General features: G+C 34.2%; 2 protein-coding genes across 3 annotated transcripts; both read right to left on the minus strand.

The window, feature by feature from the left end:
• Positions 1-4,869: 4,869 nt before the first annotated feature.
• Positions 4,870-7,617, minus strand: LOC130973556 (receptor like protein 22-like). 2 transcript variants are annotated; one of them, XM_057898143.1, is made up of 4 exons: positions 7,124-7,617; positions 6,869-7,016; positions 6,722-6,794; positions 4,870-6,591 (listed from the first exon to the last, which is right to left on the minus strand). In XM_057898143.1, exons 2-4 carry the CDS (start codon positions 6,869-6,871, stop codon positions 4,976-4,978), a joined length of 1,692 nt encoding a protein of 563 aa, XP_057754126.1. In that variant the 5' UTR covers positions 6,872-7,016; positions 7,124-7,617; the 3' UTR covers positions 4,870-4,975. The 2 variants fall into 2 exon arrangements, with proteins under 2 accessions (XP_057754126.1, XP_057754125.1); XM_057898142.1 differs by having other exon boundaries at positions 6,869-7,617.
• Positions 7,618-12,356: 4,739 nt separating this feature from the next.
• On the minus strand, positions 12,357-16,212 carry LOC130973555 (receptor-like protein 7). The gene is made up of 2 exons (XM_057898141.1): positions 13,591-16,212; positions 12,357-12,576 (listed from the first exon to the last, which is right to left on the minus strand). Exons 1-2 carry the CDS (start codon positions 15,871-15,873, stop codon positions 12,442-12,444), a joined length of 2,418 nt encoding a protein of 805 aa, XP_057754124.1. The 5' UTR covers positions 15,874-16,212; the 3' UTR covers positions 12,357-12,441.
• Between the last annotated feature and the right edge of the window lie 2,473 nt (positions 16,213-18,685).

The raw sequence follows: 18,685 nt of genomic DNA on the forward strand, positions 1-18,685 counted from the left end.
GAACATCGGCGAAATCCAGGGACCGAACAACAACAAGCCGCGGCGGCGGATTCCCTTCCCCACCTTCACTTCCCCCTCTTCTTGTAACACCCTACAACATATAGTCTTATGCTTAAGTCATAAAATAAAAGTAGCGAAGTATTACGACGTCTATATATATATATATAGTTAAACGTAAACCAGACGACATAAGAGCAAAGCAACAGACACACATATATATAAAAGATAAACCCAAAAGGCCTAAAAGACAGTTTACAGAACCTATTTCTTCAAATCAACCTCTAAAAAGGATATATATATATATATATATATATATATATATATATATATATATATATATATATAGTGGAGATATAAGAGTATCTATATATACATCAAAACTAAAATAGAGTCCCAAAACACAAAAGATCTTCACTTTTAGAAGCTCCCAGAATGCCTCAGCGAGGTGCCTCACGTCCTGCATCTGAAAACCACAATATTTATATGGAATGAGAACCGGAGGTTCTCAGCATGGTAATGGTGCCGCATACATAAGATATAAGGTCCTGGAAAAGTCAAAGGCAATCCTATAACTCCAACACTCAAATTTAAATCTTAAAATTATAATTTTAATCCATAAGTATGGTAGGTTGTCTAAGGATCTTAAAGTCCTAACTCACTCCTAACTTATCCTTTTTGTATCTCGAATGATAGCTCTAATTCTAACTTAACCTTTCAATTCCTGCTTCGTCTAGCCCTCCAAAATCCTGGTGGAACTGCCCTCGTCACTCCTCTGCCAGACAAGGGGCCTCTCAGTTGCACAAATAAGCAGTATAGACAAAGCAAATACAAGTAGAATACAGATACAGCAGGTAGCAAATTTAGAAATTTTTTTTTTTTTTGAAAGGAAGAGCTCAACACAACAAGTGGAGCATAGACGAAAGCCACAAAATAAAAGAAAAGAAAATGTTATAAAAATAAGACTAAAGATACCCCTGTCATCTTCGGCATTGCCATCAACAACAGAAGGGATCCACACCTATCCATTCCTTATAGTTCATGGAGGACTGATAGATGATATCCTCAACCCCTTTTCCTGTATTCTGGAAGATCCGCCTATTTCTTTCCAACCAAATATTCCAGATAATGGTACAGAAGCATACCATCCACCTCTTTCGCTCCTGTTTACTAGCTGATAACTCTGTCCAACTTTGGAAGTGCTCCTTTAGCGTTCCCGGGCATGACCATTGCCTTCCAACAAATGCCAGCCATGCACACCACACCTGCCAAGAGAATGGACAACCAAGAAACAAGTGGTATCCAGATTCAGCACTTTCATTACACAACACACAGACAAATTTAGAAATTAAGCATAATAATCACGTAAGCAAGCCCAAATAATGTACAATCACACAAAACAAGCATATGCATATGATGTATGTCTACCACATAGCTAATGAGCTCATTTGTCGGTTATACAGACAACCCGATATGTTCGATAGCTAAGTCGGGCACAGTCTCTCTGTTGCGCATTAATATCATTAGAGGAAGTACGTGCCCTGTCACCATTAGAGGGAATAGGTGTCCTGTCATCCTTATAACCAGAGAGAAAACACAGACATACTCATCATCAATTAACCACAATCATGCCTCGTTTATCATATTCATTTAATCTCATAATTCAACTTATCTTATGTTGTCTAGCCTATGTTTTTACAAGACATTATATATTATATACAAGAAATTAAAACCATACCTTGATCGATTTCTTGTAAAACCCGGAACGTCATAATTTGTCACCGTTCCACAACACCCAAGCTTCCACAGTCACACCATATCAAGTCTCCAACCTCACCAATTTGTTTCCAAAATACACAATCCAAACTAATTTCACAAAATAACACTAAAATTACCATAGAGTTCACTAATTAGATAACCTAATAAGGATTAAACGTTCCTCACCTTACCAACAGAAGAATTGAGCCAAAACTCGGCACATTCACTAAGTTAGTTTGGTCCTAAACATGAAAATCAACAAAATCTCAATACTCAATTTATAGGATTTTCGAAATTAGGGAAGGAAGAAATCGAAATTGAAAAGTGACTCTCTTACCTAATTGAGCATTGGATTTTGTAGAGCTCGACGCTGTGATTGTGTGTCCGCAGATGATTCGTCAATTGGAGTTCCGAATTAAAAGTTATAAGGAATTGAAATTTGGGAGTGAGGGTGGTGTTTTTCCCCCTTTGTCCCCCCACCCTCCCTTGCCCAGCGTGTGTGTTAAATGTATGGGAGGAAGAGGAGATGTGCCCTTCATTAAATCAATGTTGGGTTGGGTCTTGGGTGCATTATAGGTTTGGTTCGATCTATTCGGCTTAATTTTGGGTTAAATTTTTTAAAATTAGTGTCAAAATTCATATTTTAATTTTTTTTACTTTATTAAATTATAAAATTTAAGTTTCTAATTGTTTAAATAATAATTAATTTATTAGCTAATTATTTATTAATTTCGCGAATTTTATACTTCTTCCCTGAAACACCCCAACGTGGTTCCCTTCCTCTATTCCCTAGCCCTTTAACCCATTTTTTTTCTTTTTTTTATTTTATATTTTTTTAATTAGGAGTAATTTGGTAATAAAAATTAAAATTTTAGTAAAAAGAATGATTTTAAAACTAAATTAAACCTTAAGGATGATTTTGTAAGCAAAAAAAGGTTAGGAACGAAAAAATTTTCAACCCCTACCTTAGGAACCAAAATCGTACTTAAACCTTAAAATAACTTCTATATTTATTTAGTAAGATCTAAAATATTAAAAATTTTAGTATATAATTAATAATAGTTTGATAAAATTATTTATATAAAACAATTTCACTAAAAAAAATAGAATTTGAAAATAAAAAATCTAAAAATACATATGAGAAAATAATTTTGTAACAATTTAATTATTTTTATTATTTTATTTGAAATTTTTTTTATTAAGGTGTAAAAAATAATATTAAAATGGGTAGGATTAAGAAATATTAAAAATTTAATATTATAAAAAAATTATATAAGCATTAATTTGATCAATTTTAAAATTTTAAGTATGAAAATGACTTACATTTGTATTTTTAAGGATTAATTTGATTATAAATAAATTTATGACATATTAAATGACACGTGGCATGTCGGATATTACTGACCTGACACGTCAACTAATTATCTTGTGACATATTGCATTAACCTACCACGTCATCATGCCACGCAGTACTTAACGTGACATGTCATCATCTAACTAACGGAATGATTAATTTGACTTATGCTTTATCTTTTAAAGACTAATATGACTAAAAAATTTTTTTTGAGAATCAATCTAAAAAATGAGTAATCTTTTAAAGACGAATTTGACTATTAACCCTTATTTCAAACTTTATCTTATGCCGAAGAATAGCCATTCTTTAGTTATCCTCCACAAGCATGACTCTCTCTTTTCTCTGCTTTTTATTTAATATATATGTAGTGTAGTTCTCTCACTATATTTTTTGTCACTACTTTTTGGTGCAATTTTTTGTTCTTATAAAAGTAACTTTTTCAAGTATACAGAAGAGGAAAAGTAACTGTTGCCAAAACCCAAAGCATAAATACTATTGCTAACAAGGAAAATAATATTTGTATATCTTATAATTTAATGGTATAGATATTAAGTGAAGTCTAAGATGGCTTATTATAGTAGCTGCGGTAGTTATAAATTTTACTAATATAATAACTAAAACCTGTTGCTAAAGTTAATAACTTAATATCACACTTCTTTATATTTTTTATGACACCTTTTACCTTTAATTTTTAAATTAATTTTTTTAATATTAAAAATGTATTACTTTAATTTTAGCAATAAAAATAACATTAATACTTGTTCAAGATCACAAGAATTGAGCAGTTTTTGAATCATATATCAACGTTCCAATAAAAAAACATACAACTCAAGAGATGCTTTTATTATGAATACCATTTTTCTAGCTTGCAATGACCTATAAAGCGAACAAAGATCATTGATAATAATTAGTGAAAACTAAACTCTTTTTGCAATCATTTTTACCATTTCGTTGAACGATCATTTAATTATGAATCAATCAATATGATGCACCATTCTGAAAACAAGGCTAAGGTTTCTCTTAATGTAGACTAAAGCCTAACTCTTAACTTCAACTCTATTTTATTCAAAAGGGAAAAAATATATACATATAGCTATCTTGTATTTGTGTTTGAGTATCCAAATGCGACCTATATGAATTAAATTCTCAATATAAAACATAATTGAGAGGAATGCAGAAAAACGAAGAACACATTATACGGTTTTCTTTTAATAATTATTGCAGGAAGACTAGTGGCTTCTGTGCTGTTTAGGGAATTGGTTGAAAAGAACTCAAACAATGCATGTGGAGATGAACTTCATGAGGAAGTCACAAAGGATCAACAACAAAACATAGCCAGTGATGATGAATTGGGTGGGATCTTCTGTTAGTAACTTCTTTAATGAAAAGATTTTAGTTTTTTGTATTTCTATATTAGTTTTTTTCCCCTTCTCTTATTTAGAATATGGATATTGGTTGTAATTTTAGTTTTGTTCAAAAATCTCATTTATTTAGTACTGTTAGTGTTGGCCCAATTGATCTACTTATAATCTTTTTCATATCAATGAATACTTGTTTTTTTTTTTGAAAAAAACAATTGCTTCTTTTTACATTTTAACATCCTGTCTTGAATAAGCATAAGCATAACTACTGCATAAGCATAAGAGAGAGTATGCAAAAGGAAATTGATTATTGTATGCAGTATGGCTTTTGTTATTCCAAATATAGAAAAAGCAAAATAAATATATAACACACTATTTTTGTTTTTATCATGTCTACTTTTATTTGGCTTTACGTAAGAGAAACACAATAACTTTAAATGCAAACAGAAAAATAAAAATAATCTAAGATTACACACATGAAAAGAGCAACATCTAGGCTTTTGACTTAAAAGATCTTTTTCAGCAACCTATAAACATTTACCGAAAAAGCATTTCCCAGTGCTAACCCAGCAACAAGGCCACCCACATATCCAATTAGAATTACCATCCAACAAAATTCAAAGAAAGATCCTGACTCAGAATCTTGATCACCATCAGGTTTTTGCAATGGACGCTTAGGATGATCTTCACATTTCTTCAACAATTGAATCCCGCACAAATCTTTATTTCCCTCAAATGAATTATTATCAAAGGTAGAAAGTTGGCCATTTTCTGGTACTGGACCTGAGAGATTGTTGAAAGACACGTTGAAGAAATCCAAGAAGGTTAGCCCTGTGAGTTGTTGAGGAATATTCCCTGACAAGTTATTGAGAGAAAGGTCAAGCACTTCAAGATTTGAAAGCTTTCCGAAGGAAGATGGAATGCTGCCAGTAAACATGTTATTGGACAAATTGAGCACAACAAGACCATTCAAACTTCCCATGATATCTGGAATCTCTCCCGAAATTTTGTTACATGAAAGATCAATGGCTACCATGTGATGAAGGTATTGACTCCCAAGATAATCCATGACAACTCCTTTGTTGGACATTGAAAATGGATGCGAGTCAATATCTATTTCCTCAATGCCACTATGAATCACGTCCTTGAAATCCAGTTGCCTTTTGTTGGATATGATCATCGATTTGAAGCACATGATTATTTCTGATGTCAATTTCGTCGAGAAACCATTTTGAGAAAGATCAATGATTCGAAGATGGGGAAATGTGTATTTCAATGGACACATTATAGCTCCGTGAAATTCATTACCACGTAAAGAAAGAACCTTTAACTTAGGAAGAGATCCCAACCAGAAAGGAAATGAGTCATTGAAATGGTTATGTCTCACATCAAGAAACTCTAGCATTCTGCAATTGACAAGTGCTCTTGGTAATTGACCGTACAACTTGTTAGAACTAAAATCGATCAACTGAAGGACATTTCTTTTAACATAAATTTGAGGAAGATTGCCTGTCAATTTGTTTCCTGAGACATTCAAAAGTTGAAGGGATTGGCTAAAGCTTCCCAAACATGATGGAATCATGCCAACTAAATTGTTGGAAGATAAATCAAGTTCCACAAGTGACTGCAGGTTGCATATGGAGGGGGATATATCTCCCATCAATAGGTTGTTGGAAACTTCCAAACTCTCAAGAGTTGTTTTGTTCCATAACCAACTCGGTATTGTCTTTATGTTGTTGTTTGATATGGAAAGAGTAGTCAACTCTTGCAAGTGTTGTATAAAATTGGGAAAATGAACAATGTTACATGATCTTAAATGCAACACTTGAATTTGAGGAGGAAATGTTACGTTGGAAGTGTTGTTCCCTTCATGAAAAGACAATTTGTTGCCTCCACCTAAACCAAGTGCAGTAAGCTTCTTGAGCTTTGAAAGCATGTCAAGCTCGATTTGTCCTTCCAACATATTATCAACTAGATCAAGTATTGCAAGATTCTCTAACTTGAAGAGGAAATATGGAATTTCACCTTGAAGATCATTACGGGAAAGGACCAGGTAATTTAAAGTGGTTAGATTCATTATCCAAGTTGGAATTTCTCCATTTAAATTGCACCCACTCAATCCTAACCATCAAATTGGAGGAAGGATTGTCACATTGACATCCCTATTTTGTGAGATCAAGGACAATTTGTTGACAGACAAATCAAGAATATTAAGTATCTTTAATCCAAAAAAGAGAGCGAGGGATTTCACCATGAAAGCTATTATCTTCAAGAATCAAGTGAGCTAAATTGGTCAGGTTTCCAATGGATGCAGGTAATGTGCCCTGCAGATTTTGGTTTTCCGCAAAATTCAAATATGTTAAGTTTGCAAGAGAGAATATTCCGATAGGAAACTCACCATGTAGTTCACATTGGCGAAAAGAGAGTTTTTGCAAAGATGTAAGGTTTGTGAGCGTGTGAGGTAAAGATGATGAAATGGTGATAAAATTAAGGCGAAGTTGTTCAAGTCTTGTTGAGTTTTGAATTAAGCTTCGCAGAGTGGATTCCTTCAGTTGTAAACGGTTGATTAATGGATAATCAAGCTGGTCAATATAGCTGCGAAGATCAAGGGACAACAAGTTGGACAAATGGGAAATTTGAGTTGGGACTTCACCTGACAATGTACTTTCTCTAAATTGAGAAATATGCAAATGCCTCAGTTGTGACAAATGACCTATCCTGGCTGGAATTTGCGAGTGATTGAAGTCATTGTCTGAAAGATCAAGGCTTTGAAGATGCACAAGTGAGAAAAGGGTGCTATTGGGATCCATGGAACCGTAGAGCAGGCTGCTACTAAGATCAATGGAAATGACATGACGTGTGAGTTCATCGCATTCAATGCCATCCCAGGAGCAGCAATCTGTGGTTGGAATCCAAGAAAGAGTTTTAGGATAACTGAAAGGATTATGGGAAGCAGACTTACTTATGAAGAAGCTTTGTTTAAAGCTGAGCAAGGCATTGCTTTCATGTTGATGGCATTCATGATGATGAGTAGTAGTTGAATCATTCAAAGTAAAACAGTTTGTGAACAGGGAGGATTAGAAGAGAAGAAGAAACTGTATGGAGAAAGCAAGAGAACACAAGAACCCCATTATTCTCGGTTGAATTGCAATAGGTTTCAATGGATGAAATGTTTGGGACACTTGAATCGGTTTTTATAGGCAAGTATAAAGTCTCCGCGTTCTCTAAAATGGAGTTTACGCTGGGTGGAGACTCTAACAACCATCTTTTTTTCCTCTACTATTTCACTTTGCTAACAACTTTACATTTGGCGTCGTTCATGCTTAATTGAACATGCAACTTCATGACTTCTTTCAAACCTTATCTATATCTTTCTTTACCGCCACAAACTTCCTTGCTTTTGGCGTTCTAAAGTTACGCACTTGCAAAAAGTGATATGTAATTATGTATATGTATTTTTCTTAATTCCGCTGCAGTGACGATAGATCATACTCAATAGAGTGTGAAATTGCATTTCCGTTTTTTGGTGAAGACAAGAAAAAATGGTCGTACAAATTTTTCAATTGAAATAACGGAGTTATAGGTCCATAAAAATTTTACAATGTGAGACACGATTTATGAACCAATAAGTCTACCACCTTTTAAACTTAAAAGCCCTAAACCCTAATTCTTTAGCAACATGGTACATGTTCATCACAAAATTTTTTGAATAAATTAGTCCTTAAGAAATTTTTAGTCGAATACTTTAATTATTAATAAATTTTAATCATCAAATTAGTCTCCTAATTTTTATTTTGCCGACAAATTAATCCCATAACATCCAAAACTTATAAAAAAATTTAAGAATTATTATGTCTTTTAATAAATAATATCAAAAACTGATTTGTCTAACTTTTTACTCAAATTTACCGTGAAAATTAATATATCTAACAAAAAAAGGTTACGGACTAATTTAGTGTTTAACTTGGTTAAGAATTAAATTGTCCGACTAAAAATTTTTTGAGGCTGATTTGAAATATTATTCAATTTTTTTTCAAGAGCTTATTTAGTTCTTTTTATTTTTGAGAATCTATAAGGCTATCGTAAAACTTTTCAAAACCTACTTATTTTATTAGTTTTTTTATGACCATATGAGTAAAAATATAATATTTAAAATCAAATGTTCAATGAAGATGTCAGATGAGTAGAGAAAGAATACATTGATACTTATCTACAAGAATAAGGGGATATACAAAGTTACAAAAATTATAGAGGGATTAAACGAGTTAAGTCTCAAAGTAGTCCCTAAACTTGCACTCGAGCCTCAAAGTAATCTCTGAACTTAATAATTACTCAAATTCATTCTTGAAGTTACACTTCGGGACTCATAGTAGTCCTTGAGAAGTTTTCCGTTCATCGGAATTTTAAAACGACGTCGTTTAGAGAAAAAAAAAGAGAAACATTAGAAACGACGTAGTCTTATTTTTATTAAAAAAAAAAAAACACGCTAAAGCCCCACCCTTTCCTGAGCCTTCCCTTTTCCTTCCTCAACCCTTTCCCTTCTCTCACTCACAACTGCAGAAGCAAGCTTTTCCTTCCCTTTCTCTCACTCACAACTGCAGAGGCAAGCTTTCCCTTCCCCTCTCATTTCGGTGCAGCGCCGTTCGCCCCTCCCCAACCTAGTCTTTCACACTCCCAATCTGCTTCTCCTCACCACATTGCCGATGTAATCATAAAAAGCTAATTTTTCGGGAATTTTAGACCAAGCTTCTGATAAACTTTGATTTTCGGCTAGCCCAGCACTAACTCGTCGATATATTTCTTGTTGGAAGTATCCCTGATCCCATTGATAACGAGTGGGGCCAAATAATTCAATCGGAGTTGTTGCTGAACCATACCACATAGTTCCAGCAACAACAAAAGCTGCAAAAAATACAGCAGCGAGATCGAGGTGCTCTCCGACCTCGCTGTCCATATTTTGCACTTTTTTACTATTTTCAAACGCTCCGTCAACTTCTCCCAACCCTCCGTTGCCACCGACATCTCTTTCGAGCCCGCCGCAGTCGCCGGCGACTCCAAGGCCCACCAACAACTCCATCCTTGTCGCCGTCTGCTCTCTGTTCTCCTCTTTGTCTCCCTCTGCATCCTTCTTCTCTTCTCTGCGGCTAAGGTGAATTTTTTTAATTTTTTTAGTTATTTAATCATTATTGTTTAATATTTTAGATGATTATTGCTGCTGATGATTGTGTTTTAATGTAGTTGTCATGGTTGATTTTTTGTTTTTTTTTTATTCTGTAATTATTATTTTTTTTGTGATGGTTGCTATTTAGGTTGATTGATGCTTGTTATTTAGGTTAATTGATCTTTTTTGTGATTTTTGCTGGCTCTGATGATGTTGTTGTTGTTGCTATGAAATTGAAGAAGACGAAGAACAGCAGTGTGAAGAAGAGAATTGGTGAAGATAATTGGGGGTTAGTTTTTTTTTTAATAAATATAAAACGACGTTGATTAGGTTTTTTTTTTGAATAAATACAAAACGACATTGTTTCAGTCCAGCTCAGTTTTCCGGTAGCAAGGATGGACGGAAATTATTTTAAGGACTACTATGAGTTCCGGAGTGCAATTTCAGGGACGAATTTGAGGAATTATTAAGTTTAGGGATTATTACTTTGAGACTCGAGTACAACTTCAGGGACTACTTTAAGGCTTACCTCGGGATTAAACTCATGAGTCATATCATAAAGTTATGGGAAAGGATGATAGAATGGAGGCAGAGACAAGTAACAGAGAACTAATTTGGTTTTATGTCAGACAAATCCACACTGAAGCTACATACCTGTTAAAAAGCATGATGGAGAGGTATTGTAGTAATAAAAGAGATTTACATATGGTGTTTATTGATTTAGGGTGTCAAATGAGGTCTTATGGAAGGTTTTGGAAAAGAAGAGAATAAGGATCGCATATATTCATGCAATTAAAGACATATATGATGGGGCTGCAACTAGTGTGAAGACTCAAGATAGTGTGATAGAGGAATTTTCTATTGGTATAGGATTACACCAGAGATCATCTTTAAGCCCATACCTTTTCACATTAGATTTGAAAGTACTCACAGAACATATCCAAGAACCTGTGCCACGGTGCATGCTTTTTATCGATAATATCGTCCTTATGAGAGAGTCAATAGAAGACCTAAATAAGAAGTTGGATTTATGGAAAGAGACTCTAAAAGTGTACGGTCTGCGTATAAGCCGTAGTAAGACGGAATATATGGAATGTAAGTTCGGCCACCAAAGGAAAAACCCTAATACAGAGGTGAAGATTGAAGAAAGCATCCTACGAAAAGTTAAAAGTTTTAAGTGTCTCGGATACATCATACAGGATAATGGAGAGATTGAACAGGATGTAAATCATAGGATCCAAACAGGTTGGTCAAAATGGCGGAGTGTGTCTGGTTTCATATATGACAAAAAAATGCCTTTAAAACTTAAAAGGTAAATTCTATCGCACTGTTATCAAATCGACTATGCTTTATGGTACAGAGTGTTGGACGGCTAAACGGAAGCACGAACATAAGTTAAGTGTGTAACATAAGTTATTTTGTATTTGGGTAAACAAATTAATTAAACTCTTTTTAAATGAAAATGATAAAACAGTTTTTGAGAAAGAGTGTCACGGCCCAAAATGAGTAGTCATGACTCATGACTGACACAGAAAAATTGTCCTCTAGCAAGCTTAACAAGTTCGAATATAAGATAAATAAAAAAGTTACAAATATTTTTAATAAATTTACAAGTACTAAAATGAATAGTGTTACACACTATTTTTAATAAAAACATAAAATAGATCAATATGGTTGGATATAATGTCTAAGAACTCGACAAAAACGAGTTATCCATTACAGATCATTATTCTTGAATAGAAAGTCTCATGTTGGAATATTCATTCTTAAAAAATATTTTTAGAAAAACGAAATAATTTTTACAACTCAGTGACTAAACAATATTTCTATAATCCAAATAAAATCATATGAACCATATTATCCAAAATATATTTTATTAAAAAAATAGTCATTTATACAAATAAGTAAATCAATAAAAAATTTCTCAATAACAGGCTAGAGCTGTCATTTGTGAGATGATAGCTTGCACCTGAGTCTGGATACCTGAATGAGTCTGAATTCACTGATGGTGTAACAAGAAAGATTTGTGGTTGATGAAAAGATGCGGAGGGTGGAGGTGGTTCGCATGATTGAAGAGAGCTTGATAGCTATAATCAAATCAAAAACAGCAATTTATGGCAATGTGACCTGGTCTATTACAAAGTTGATAGATTTGTCTATTGTTAGTGTCAAGAACTCCTTCCACCTCTAAAGAACCTACCTTCATGATTGCCTCCTCTTCTTCCACTAAATCCTCTAGCATAACTTCTTTGTGTGGGTGGAAAATTCTGAGCAAGATTGGCTTGAACCAAAGAGTGAGATGCTGATCGAAAATTCTCATGAGAGAGTAGCAGATTTTGGACTTTTCCTAATTCCTATACTAAATAGTTCAGGTTTTGAACAAGGGTGATGCAGCTTGAATAATCTTCAGGAATCTCTTTGCAAACAGCTTCAATATAATCCTCATTAGTAATTTGATAGCCAATAGCAATTAAAGAGTTTACCAATTTTTTTATCTGAGAAAGATATTCTGTAATTTCAAAATTTTTTTTCTTCGCCGCTTTAAGCTGATTCTTTAATTGCTTGATCTTGGATTTTGTGATTTCGGCAAATTGTAATTGAAGAGTCTACCAGATTTCTAATGCTGATGCATAATGTGCAATTCGATTCTTGAATGATGAATCCACCGAAGCAAGAATTCAAGAGCTAAAATTGTAATCTTGCAACATTCATTATGTGTATTTTAAAGAGCCAGTGCCAGCAACTTTCAAAACTTCAGAATCAAATTGAGATGGAGTTTTACCTTCAATGATATGATCTTCAAGATTTTGTCATCTGATTATGAGCAAAGCATGTTGCTGCCAAGTAATAAAGTTGGATTCATCTAACTTGTCCAAAATTGGGAAGAGAGAAAGCCATGATCGAACCTTGCTCTTGATATCATGTAAGAAGAGTTCAACGCTTTTCTGAGGAGAAGATGAACAACAAAACCCAAATTTATAAGGAACAAAGAGAAAAAGAGATGGTGCCAACAAAAAAAAAGTAAACACTTAGTTGTTATTCTATTATTATCGAGACGGATTTGGATTCTCTAAAGTTTAAATTTCACTTTAAAGAGTAGAGTGTGATCTTTTACCATTTATTTTATAGGTGGGACTAAAAATAAATATAAGAGAGAAATTATTCAAAAGTAGAAGATCACACTTTATCCTCTAAAATATAAATTTAAAATTTAAAGGATTCAAATTCTATTGAGATATATCTTATTGGGCCATACACATATTTATTTATACATTAAGTAACACCCAAAATTTTTACGTTCTCTACAAGGGTTGTTGTAATTTTATTTTCTACTCTCCTTCAATTTCTATGAGAAAAATTAGTGCTCTTACTGTGAAAAAGAGAGAAATTGATCAATATTTCTTCTTCTTCCTTCTAGGGTGTTGTTGACTTTTTATTTAAAAAAAAAAACATAAAAAATTTCATATTTTTGTTAGTAACATTTTTTATAAAAAGATTTTTTTTCTATATTTCTATATTAATATTTTTTTTTCTTCTCACATATTTAGGATTTGGATGTCGGATGTAATTTTAGCTTTGTTACAAAATTTGATTTTTGTTATTACTATTGGGCCAATTGATCAACTTATAATCTTCTTCATATCAAATAACACAAAGTATGAATTTTTTTTATTTCAAAAATAGAAAAAATAAAATAGATATATAACATACTATATTTATCTTTTTATCTTGCCTAATTTTATTTGGGTTTACATATAGCTGACTCTTATATAAGAAAAACACAATAGTTTTAAATGCAAACACAAAAATAAAAATAATCTAAGATTACACATGAAAAGACCAACACCTACACTTGTGACTTAAAAGATCTTTTTCAGCAACCTATAAACATCTACAGCAAAAGCATTTCCCAGTGCTAACCCAGCAACAAGGCCACCCCCATATCCAATTACAATTACCATCCAATACAATTCAAAGAAAGATCCTGACTCAGAATCTTGATCACCATCAGGTTTTTGCAATGGATGCTTAGGATGATCTTCACATTTCTTCAACAATTGAATCCCGCACAAATCCTTGTTTCCTTCAAATGAATTACTATCAAATGTGGAAAGTTGTCCATTTTCTGGGATTGGACCTGAGAGATTGTTGAAAGACACATCGAAGAAATCCAAGAAGGTTAGCGCTGTGAGTTGTTGAGGAATATTTCCTGACAGGCTATTGAGAGAAAGGTCCAACACTTCAAGATTTGAAAGATTTCCGAAGGAAGATGGGATGCTGCCAGTAAACAAGTTATTGGACAAATTGAGCACAACAAGGCTATTCAAACTTCCCATGATATCCGGAATCTCACCATAAAATTTGTTACATGAAAGATCAATGGCTACCATATGATGAAGGTATTGACCCCCAAGATAATCCATGACAACTCCTTTGTTGGACAATGAAAATGAAGACAAATCAATATCTATAAACATATTCTTACTAAAAATCACGTTCTTGAAATCCAGTTGTCTTTTGTTGGATATGATCATCGATTTGAAGCACATGATTATTTCCGATGTTAATTTTGTTGAGAAACCATTTTGAGAGAGATCAATGATTCGAAGTTGGGGAAATGTGTATTCCAATGGACACATTATAGCTCCGTGAAATTGATTATCACGTAAAGAAACAACCTTTAACTGAGGAAGAGATCCTAACCAGAAAGGAAATGAGTTATTGAAATGGTTATGTCTCACATCAAGAAACTCTAGCATTCTGCAGTTGACAAGTGCTCTTGGTAATTGACCATACAACTTGTTAGAACTAAAATCAATCCACTGAAGGGCATTTCCTTTCACATAAGTTTGAGGAATATTGCCAGTCAGTTTGTTTCCTGCGAGCGACAAATATTGAAGAGATTGGCTAAAGCTTCCCAAACATGATGGAATCATGCCAACTAAGTTGTTGGAAGATAAATCAAGATATATAAGGGATTGTAGATTGCATATCAAGGGGGATATTTCTCCTATTAACAGGTTGTTGGAAATTTCCAAACTCTGAAGAGTTGTTTTATTCCATATCCAACTCGGTATAGTCTTTATGCTATTCAGTGGTATGAAAAGATCAGTCAACTCTTGCAAGTGCTGTATAAAATTGGGAAAATGAACTAAGTTGCATGACCCTAAATCCAATGATTGAATTTGAGGAGGAAATGTTATGTTGGTAGTGTTCTTCTCTTCAACAAAAGACAATTTGTTGCCTCCGCCTAAACCAAGATAAGTAAGCTTTTGGAGCTGTGAAAGCATGCCAAGCTCAATCTGTCCTTCCAACATATTATCACCTAGATCAAGACCTGTAAGATTCTCTAACTTGAAGAGGAAATATGGAATTTCACCTTGAAGATTATTGTTATGAAGATTCAAGAGATTTAAAGTGGTCAAGTTCATTATCCAAGTTGGAATTTCTCCATTTAAATTGCACCTACTCAATTCTAACCACTGAATTGGAGGAAGGTTTGTCACATTTACAGTCCTATTTTGTGAGAACAAAGACAATTTGTTGAGTGACAAGTCAAGATCCTTAAGCATCCTTAGCTTCAAAAACATGTCAACTGCTAGGCGGCCTTCGAAAAAATTAGAAGTTAGATCTAAAGCTACAAGATTTTCGAGTCTAAAAAGAGACTGCGGGATTTCACCATGAAAGCTATTATCTCCAAGAAGCAAGGAAGCTAAATTGGTCAGGTTTCCAATGGATGCAGGTAATGTACCCTGCAAATTTTGGTTTCTTGCAAAATTCAAAGATGTTAAGTTTGCAAGAGAGAATATTCCAATAGGAAACTCACCATATAGTTCACATTGGCGAAAAGAGAGTTTTTGCAGAGATGTGAGGTTTGTGAGTGTGTGAGGTAAAGATGATGAAATGGTGACAAAATTAAGGCGAAGTTGTTCTAGTCTTGTTGAGTTTTGAATTAAGCTTTTTAGAGTGGATACCTTGAGTTGTAAATGGTTGATCACTAAATTATCAAGGGGTTCCACAATATAGCTGCGAAGATCAAGGGATAACAAGTTGGACAAATGGGAAATTTGAGTTGGGACTTCACCGGAAAATGTGGTTTCACCAAAGTGAGAAACATTCAAATGCCTCAGTTGTGACAAGTCACCTATCCTGGCTGGAATTTGCGAGTGATTGAAGTGATTGTCTGAAAGATCAAGGCTTTGAAGATGCACAAGTGAGAAAAGGGGGCTATTGGGATCCATGGAACCATAGAGTTGGCTGCTACTGAGATCAATGGAAATGACATGACCTGTGAGCTCATCGCATTCAATGCCATCCCACAAGCAGCAATCTGTGGACGGATTCCAAGAAAGAGTTTTAGGATAACTGAAAGGATTGTAGGAAGCATACTTACTTATGAAGAAGCTTTGTTTAAAGCTGAGCAAGGCATTGCTTTCATGTTGATGGCATTCATGATGATGAGTAGTAGTTGAATCATTCAAAGTAAAACAGTTTGTGAACAGGGAGGATTAGAAGAGAAGAAGAAACTGTATGGAGAAAGCAAGAGAACACAAGAACCCCATTATTCTCGGTTGAATTGCAATAGGTTTCAATGGATGAAATGTTTGGGACACTTGAATCGGTTTTTATAGGCAAGTATAAAGTCTCCGCGTTCTCTAAAATGGAGTTTACGCTGGGTGGAGACTCTAACAACCATCTTTTTTTCCTCTACTATTTCACTTTGCTAACAACTTTACATTTGGCGTCGTTCATGCTTAATTGAACATGCAACTTCATGACTTCTTTCAAACCTTATCTATATCTTTCTTACCGCCACAAACTTCCTTGCTTTTGGCGTTCTAAGTTATGCACTTGCAAAAAGTGATATTGATGGTTTCACTGGCTAAGAGAAGGGGGGTTGAATCTTAGCCCCTTTTTGCTTGCTGACACTTGCTGGACTTAGAGAAAGCTTTTCTGTTTTTAGCTCGTCTCTAGGCACGAGACATTTTCATTTTGTCTCGTCATATGACACGAGACATTTTTTATGTTGCATCTTGAACAGTAAAAACAGAATTGAAGTAGGAGAAGAGAGAAGAGAACACCCAGATATATCCTGGTTCAGCTGCTAAGTGCAGTGCAGCCTACATCCAGTCTCCATCACAACAATGATGGAATTTCACTATAATCAACCAGATTACAAATTGTAAAGTGCTAACCCAACTTACAAGGGGATTCCCACAGAATCATGAAACACAACACAGATGTACAAAGGAACTCTAAGACATCTATGGCTTTTTCTTTTAATTTTGCTCTCTCTGCCTTTTTCCGCTCTATGGCTTTTTCATACAAACCTCACTGTTTGCCTTTTTCCATGAGACTCAAGACATGACAAAATTAAACAGAAAAATACAAAACAGAAAACATTGAAGGAGAAGAAGAACTGCTAGCTTAGGTAGCTCTGAGAACTCTGTGCCTTGCACTCTCAAATCTTACTCCTTACTCCAAACAGTGGCTGTTCTCTCTTTTTAAAGAAGAGGGAAGCCTCCACACTTGAAGCCAACATCCAAACCAACTTCTTCCTCCTTCAACAAACACAACCGGTTCGGCCACATAGAGAGAGAAGAGATAACCATGTAAAACCCAACATGCAATTACCTCTAGTCCTTCCTTGATCATCACTCTTCATCAATCCGAGCGCTCCATCCTTGGCTTCCTCTCCAAGATGGATTTCTGGCCCTTGATGCTTCATGATGATGATGACTTCATCTGCTTCAATCTCTGCCTCAACCATCACTTCGCCACTCTAGCTACTCCCTGTGGTGGTTAAGCAGAACCAAAGACAAGCCATGCCTTCAAGGATCTTCCTTACTGGCCGAATCTTCATCTTCCTTTTTGAGTATGAAGGATCCGAGATTACCTCACCAAATCTTACCACATTAGGTGATAATCTCAGCCACAACATACTTTTCTTTTTCTTTTCGTGCCATCATCACAATGGCCTCTTCTTTGCAACTAGCTTCTCTGTGATTTTTACTGATAGCTTGCTTCATCCCTCCTTTCCTGCTAGACAAGACCGAAAGAGAGAGAGGAGAGAGAACAGAGAAAAACTTGCAATGTAATTAAAGAAGAAAATGAAAATGAGTTAGGTTTACATTACCCATGCCTAGCCTCTGCTTCCTTCTTCAAATTTCTTGCTTCTACCATCTTCTTCTCTGACAGTGAAGTGACTGAATGCAAAGAGAGAAGAGAGAGTAGAAAGAAGAAAAGCAATGGAAGTAATGTGTGATATAAATTATAATCAATTAAAATCAATTAATCCCACTTTCAATGCTTTTGCCTTGTAACGTGCATATCTCAATAAATGCCATCAAATCACTTTGCAATTTCTCTTTCATGTTACCAAGGCAATTAATTCTAATTTGAATTCCATCACCTATAAAGATTGGCATCCGTGGAAGCATGCACTTATAACAAATTGGATTTCACCATGTTAAGAATTTGCTTAACCATTGGGCTCTATTTCCTTTTTTAATTTTCGGACCAACCTCCTTGTTGGGCTTCAAGTATATTTTCCTGGCCCAATAACCATAACCATAATTCAGCCTCTTAATATAACATTTTTGTACAAGCTGAATGTATTTGTTAGCATAATTGGGCTTTCTAATTTTTCTTTCTTTCGACCCAATAATAAAATCTGCAAGTAACAAAATTATTAATTAACATATGTTTCATGAAAATCAAATTAATAATATTGTAATTAATATAATTAATAATGTTTAGTCATCACAAATATTAATTTAGAGTTTTCCAAACTCATCAATCTCCCCCTTGATGACAAACATTATTAAAATTGAAATGGAAAGAAATTTAAGGAATTAGAGTAAAGAATACTCCCTTTGAATTTGAATTTCTCCCCCTTTCTAAATGTCACATGGCTCCCCCTTAATGTATGCTTATTTTACCAAGGAAAGCATTAACCTGTAACAATTTTGAAATCAAGCTTGAAGTAACAATGTTATTCAACATATTAATTTTGAAATGTTGAATGCTTGATTTATGAGCAGAATTGAATGA

The sequence above is a fragment of the Arachis stenosperma genome, chromosome 4, assembly GCF_014773155.1.
Source record: "Arachis stenosperma cultivar V10309 chromosome 4, arast.V10309.gnm1.PFL2, whole genome shotgun sequence".
Taxonomy (NCBI): Eukaryota; Viridiplantae; Streptophyta; class Magnoliopsida; order Fabales; family Fabaceae; genus Arachis; species Arachis stenosperma.

Coding starts and splice junctions, on each gene's coding strand:
- LOC130973556 (XM_057898143.1), bottom strand. Junction 6,592..6,721: donor TGAAGATAATAGCTTTCATG/GTGAAATCCCTC, acceptor TTTGATGGTTAG/GATTGAGTGGGTGCAATTTA.
- LOC130973555 (XM_057898141.1), bottom strand. CDS start 15,873: ATGGATCCCAATAGCCCCCTTTTCTCACTTGTGCATCTTCAAAGCCTT. Junction 12,577..13,590: donor TCTTTGAATTGTATTGGATG/GTAATTGTAATT, acceptor TCTTCTCCTCAG/AAAAGCGTTGAACTCTTCTT.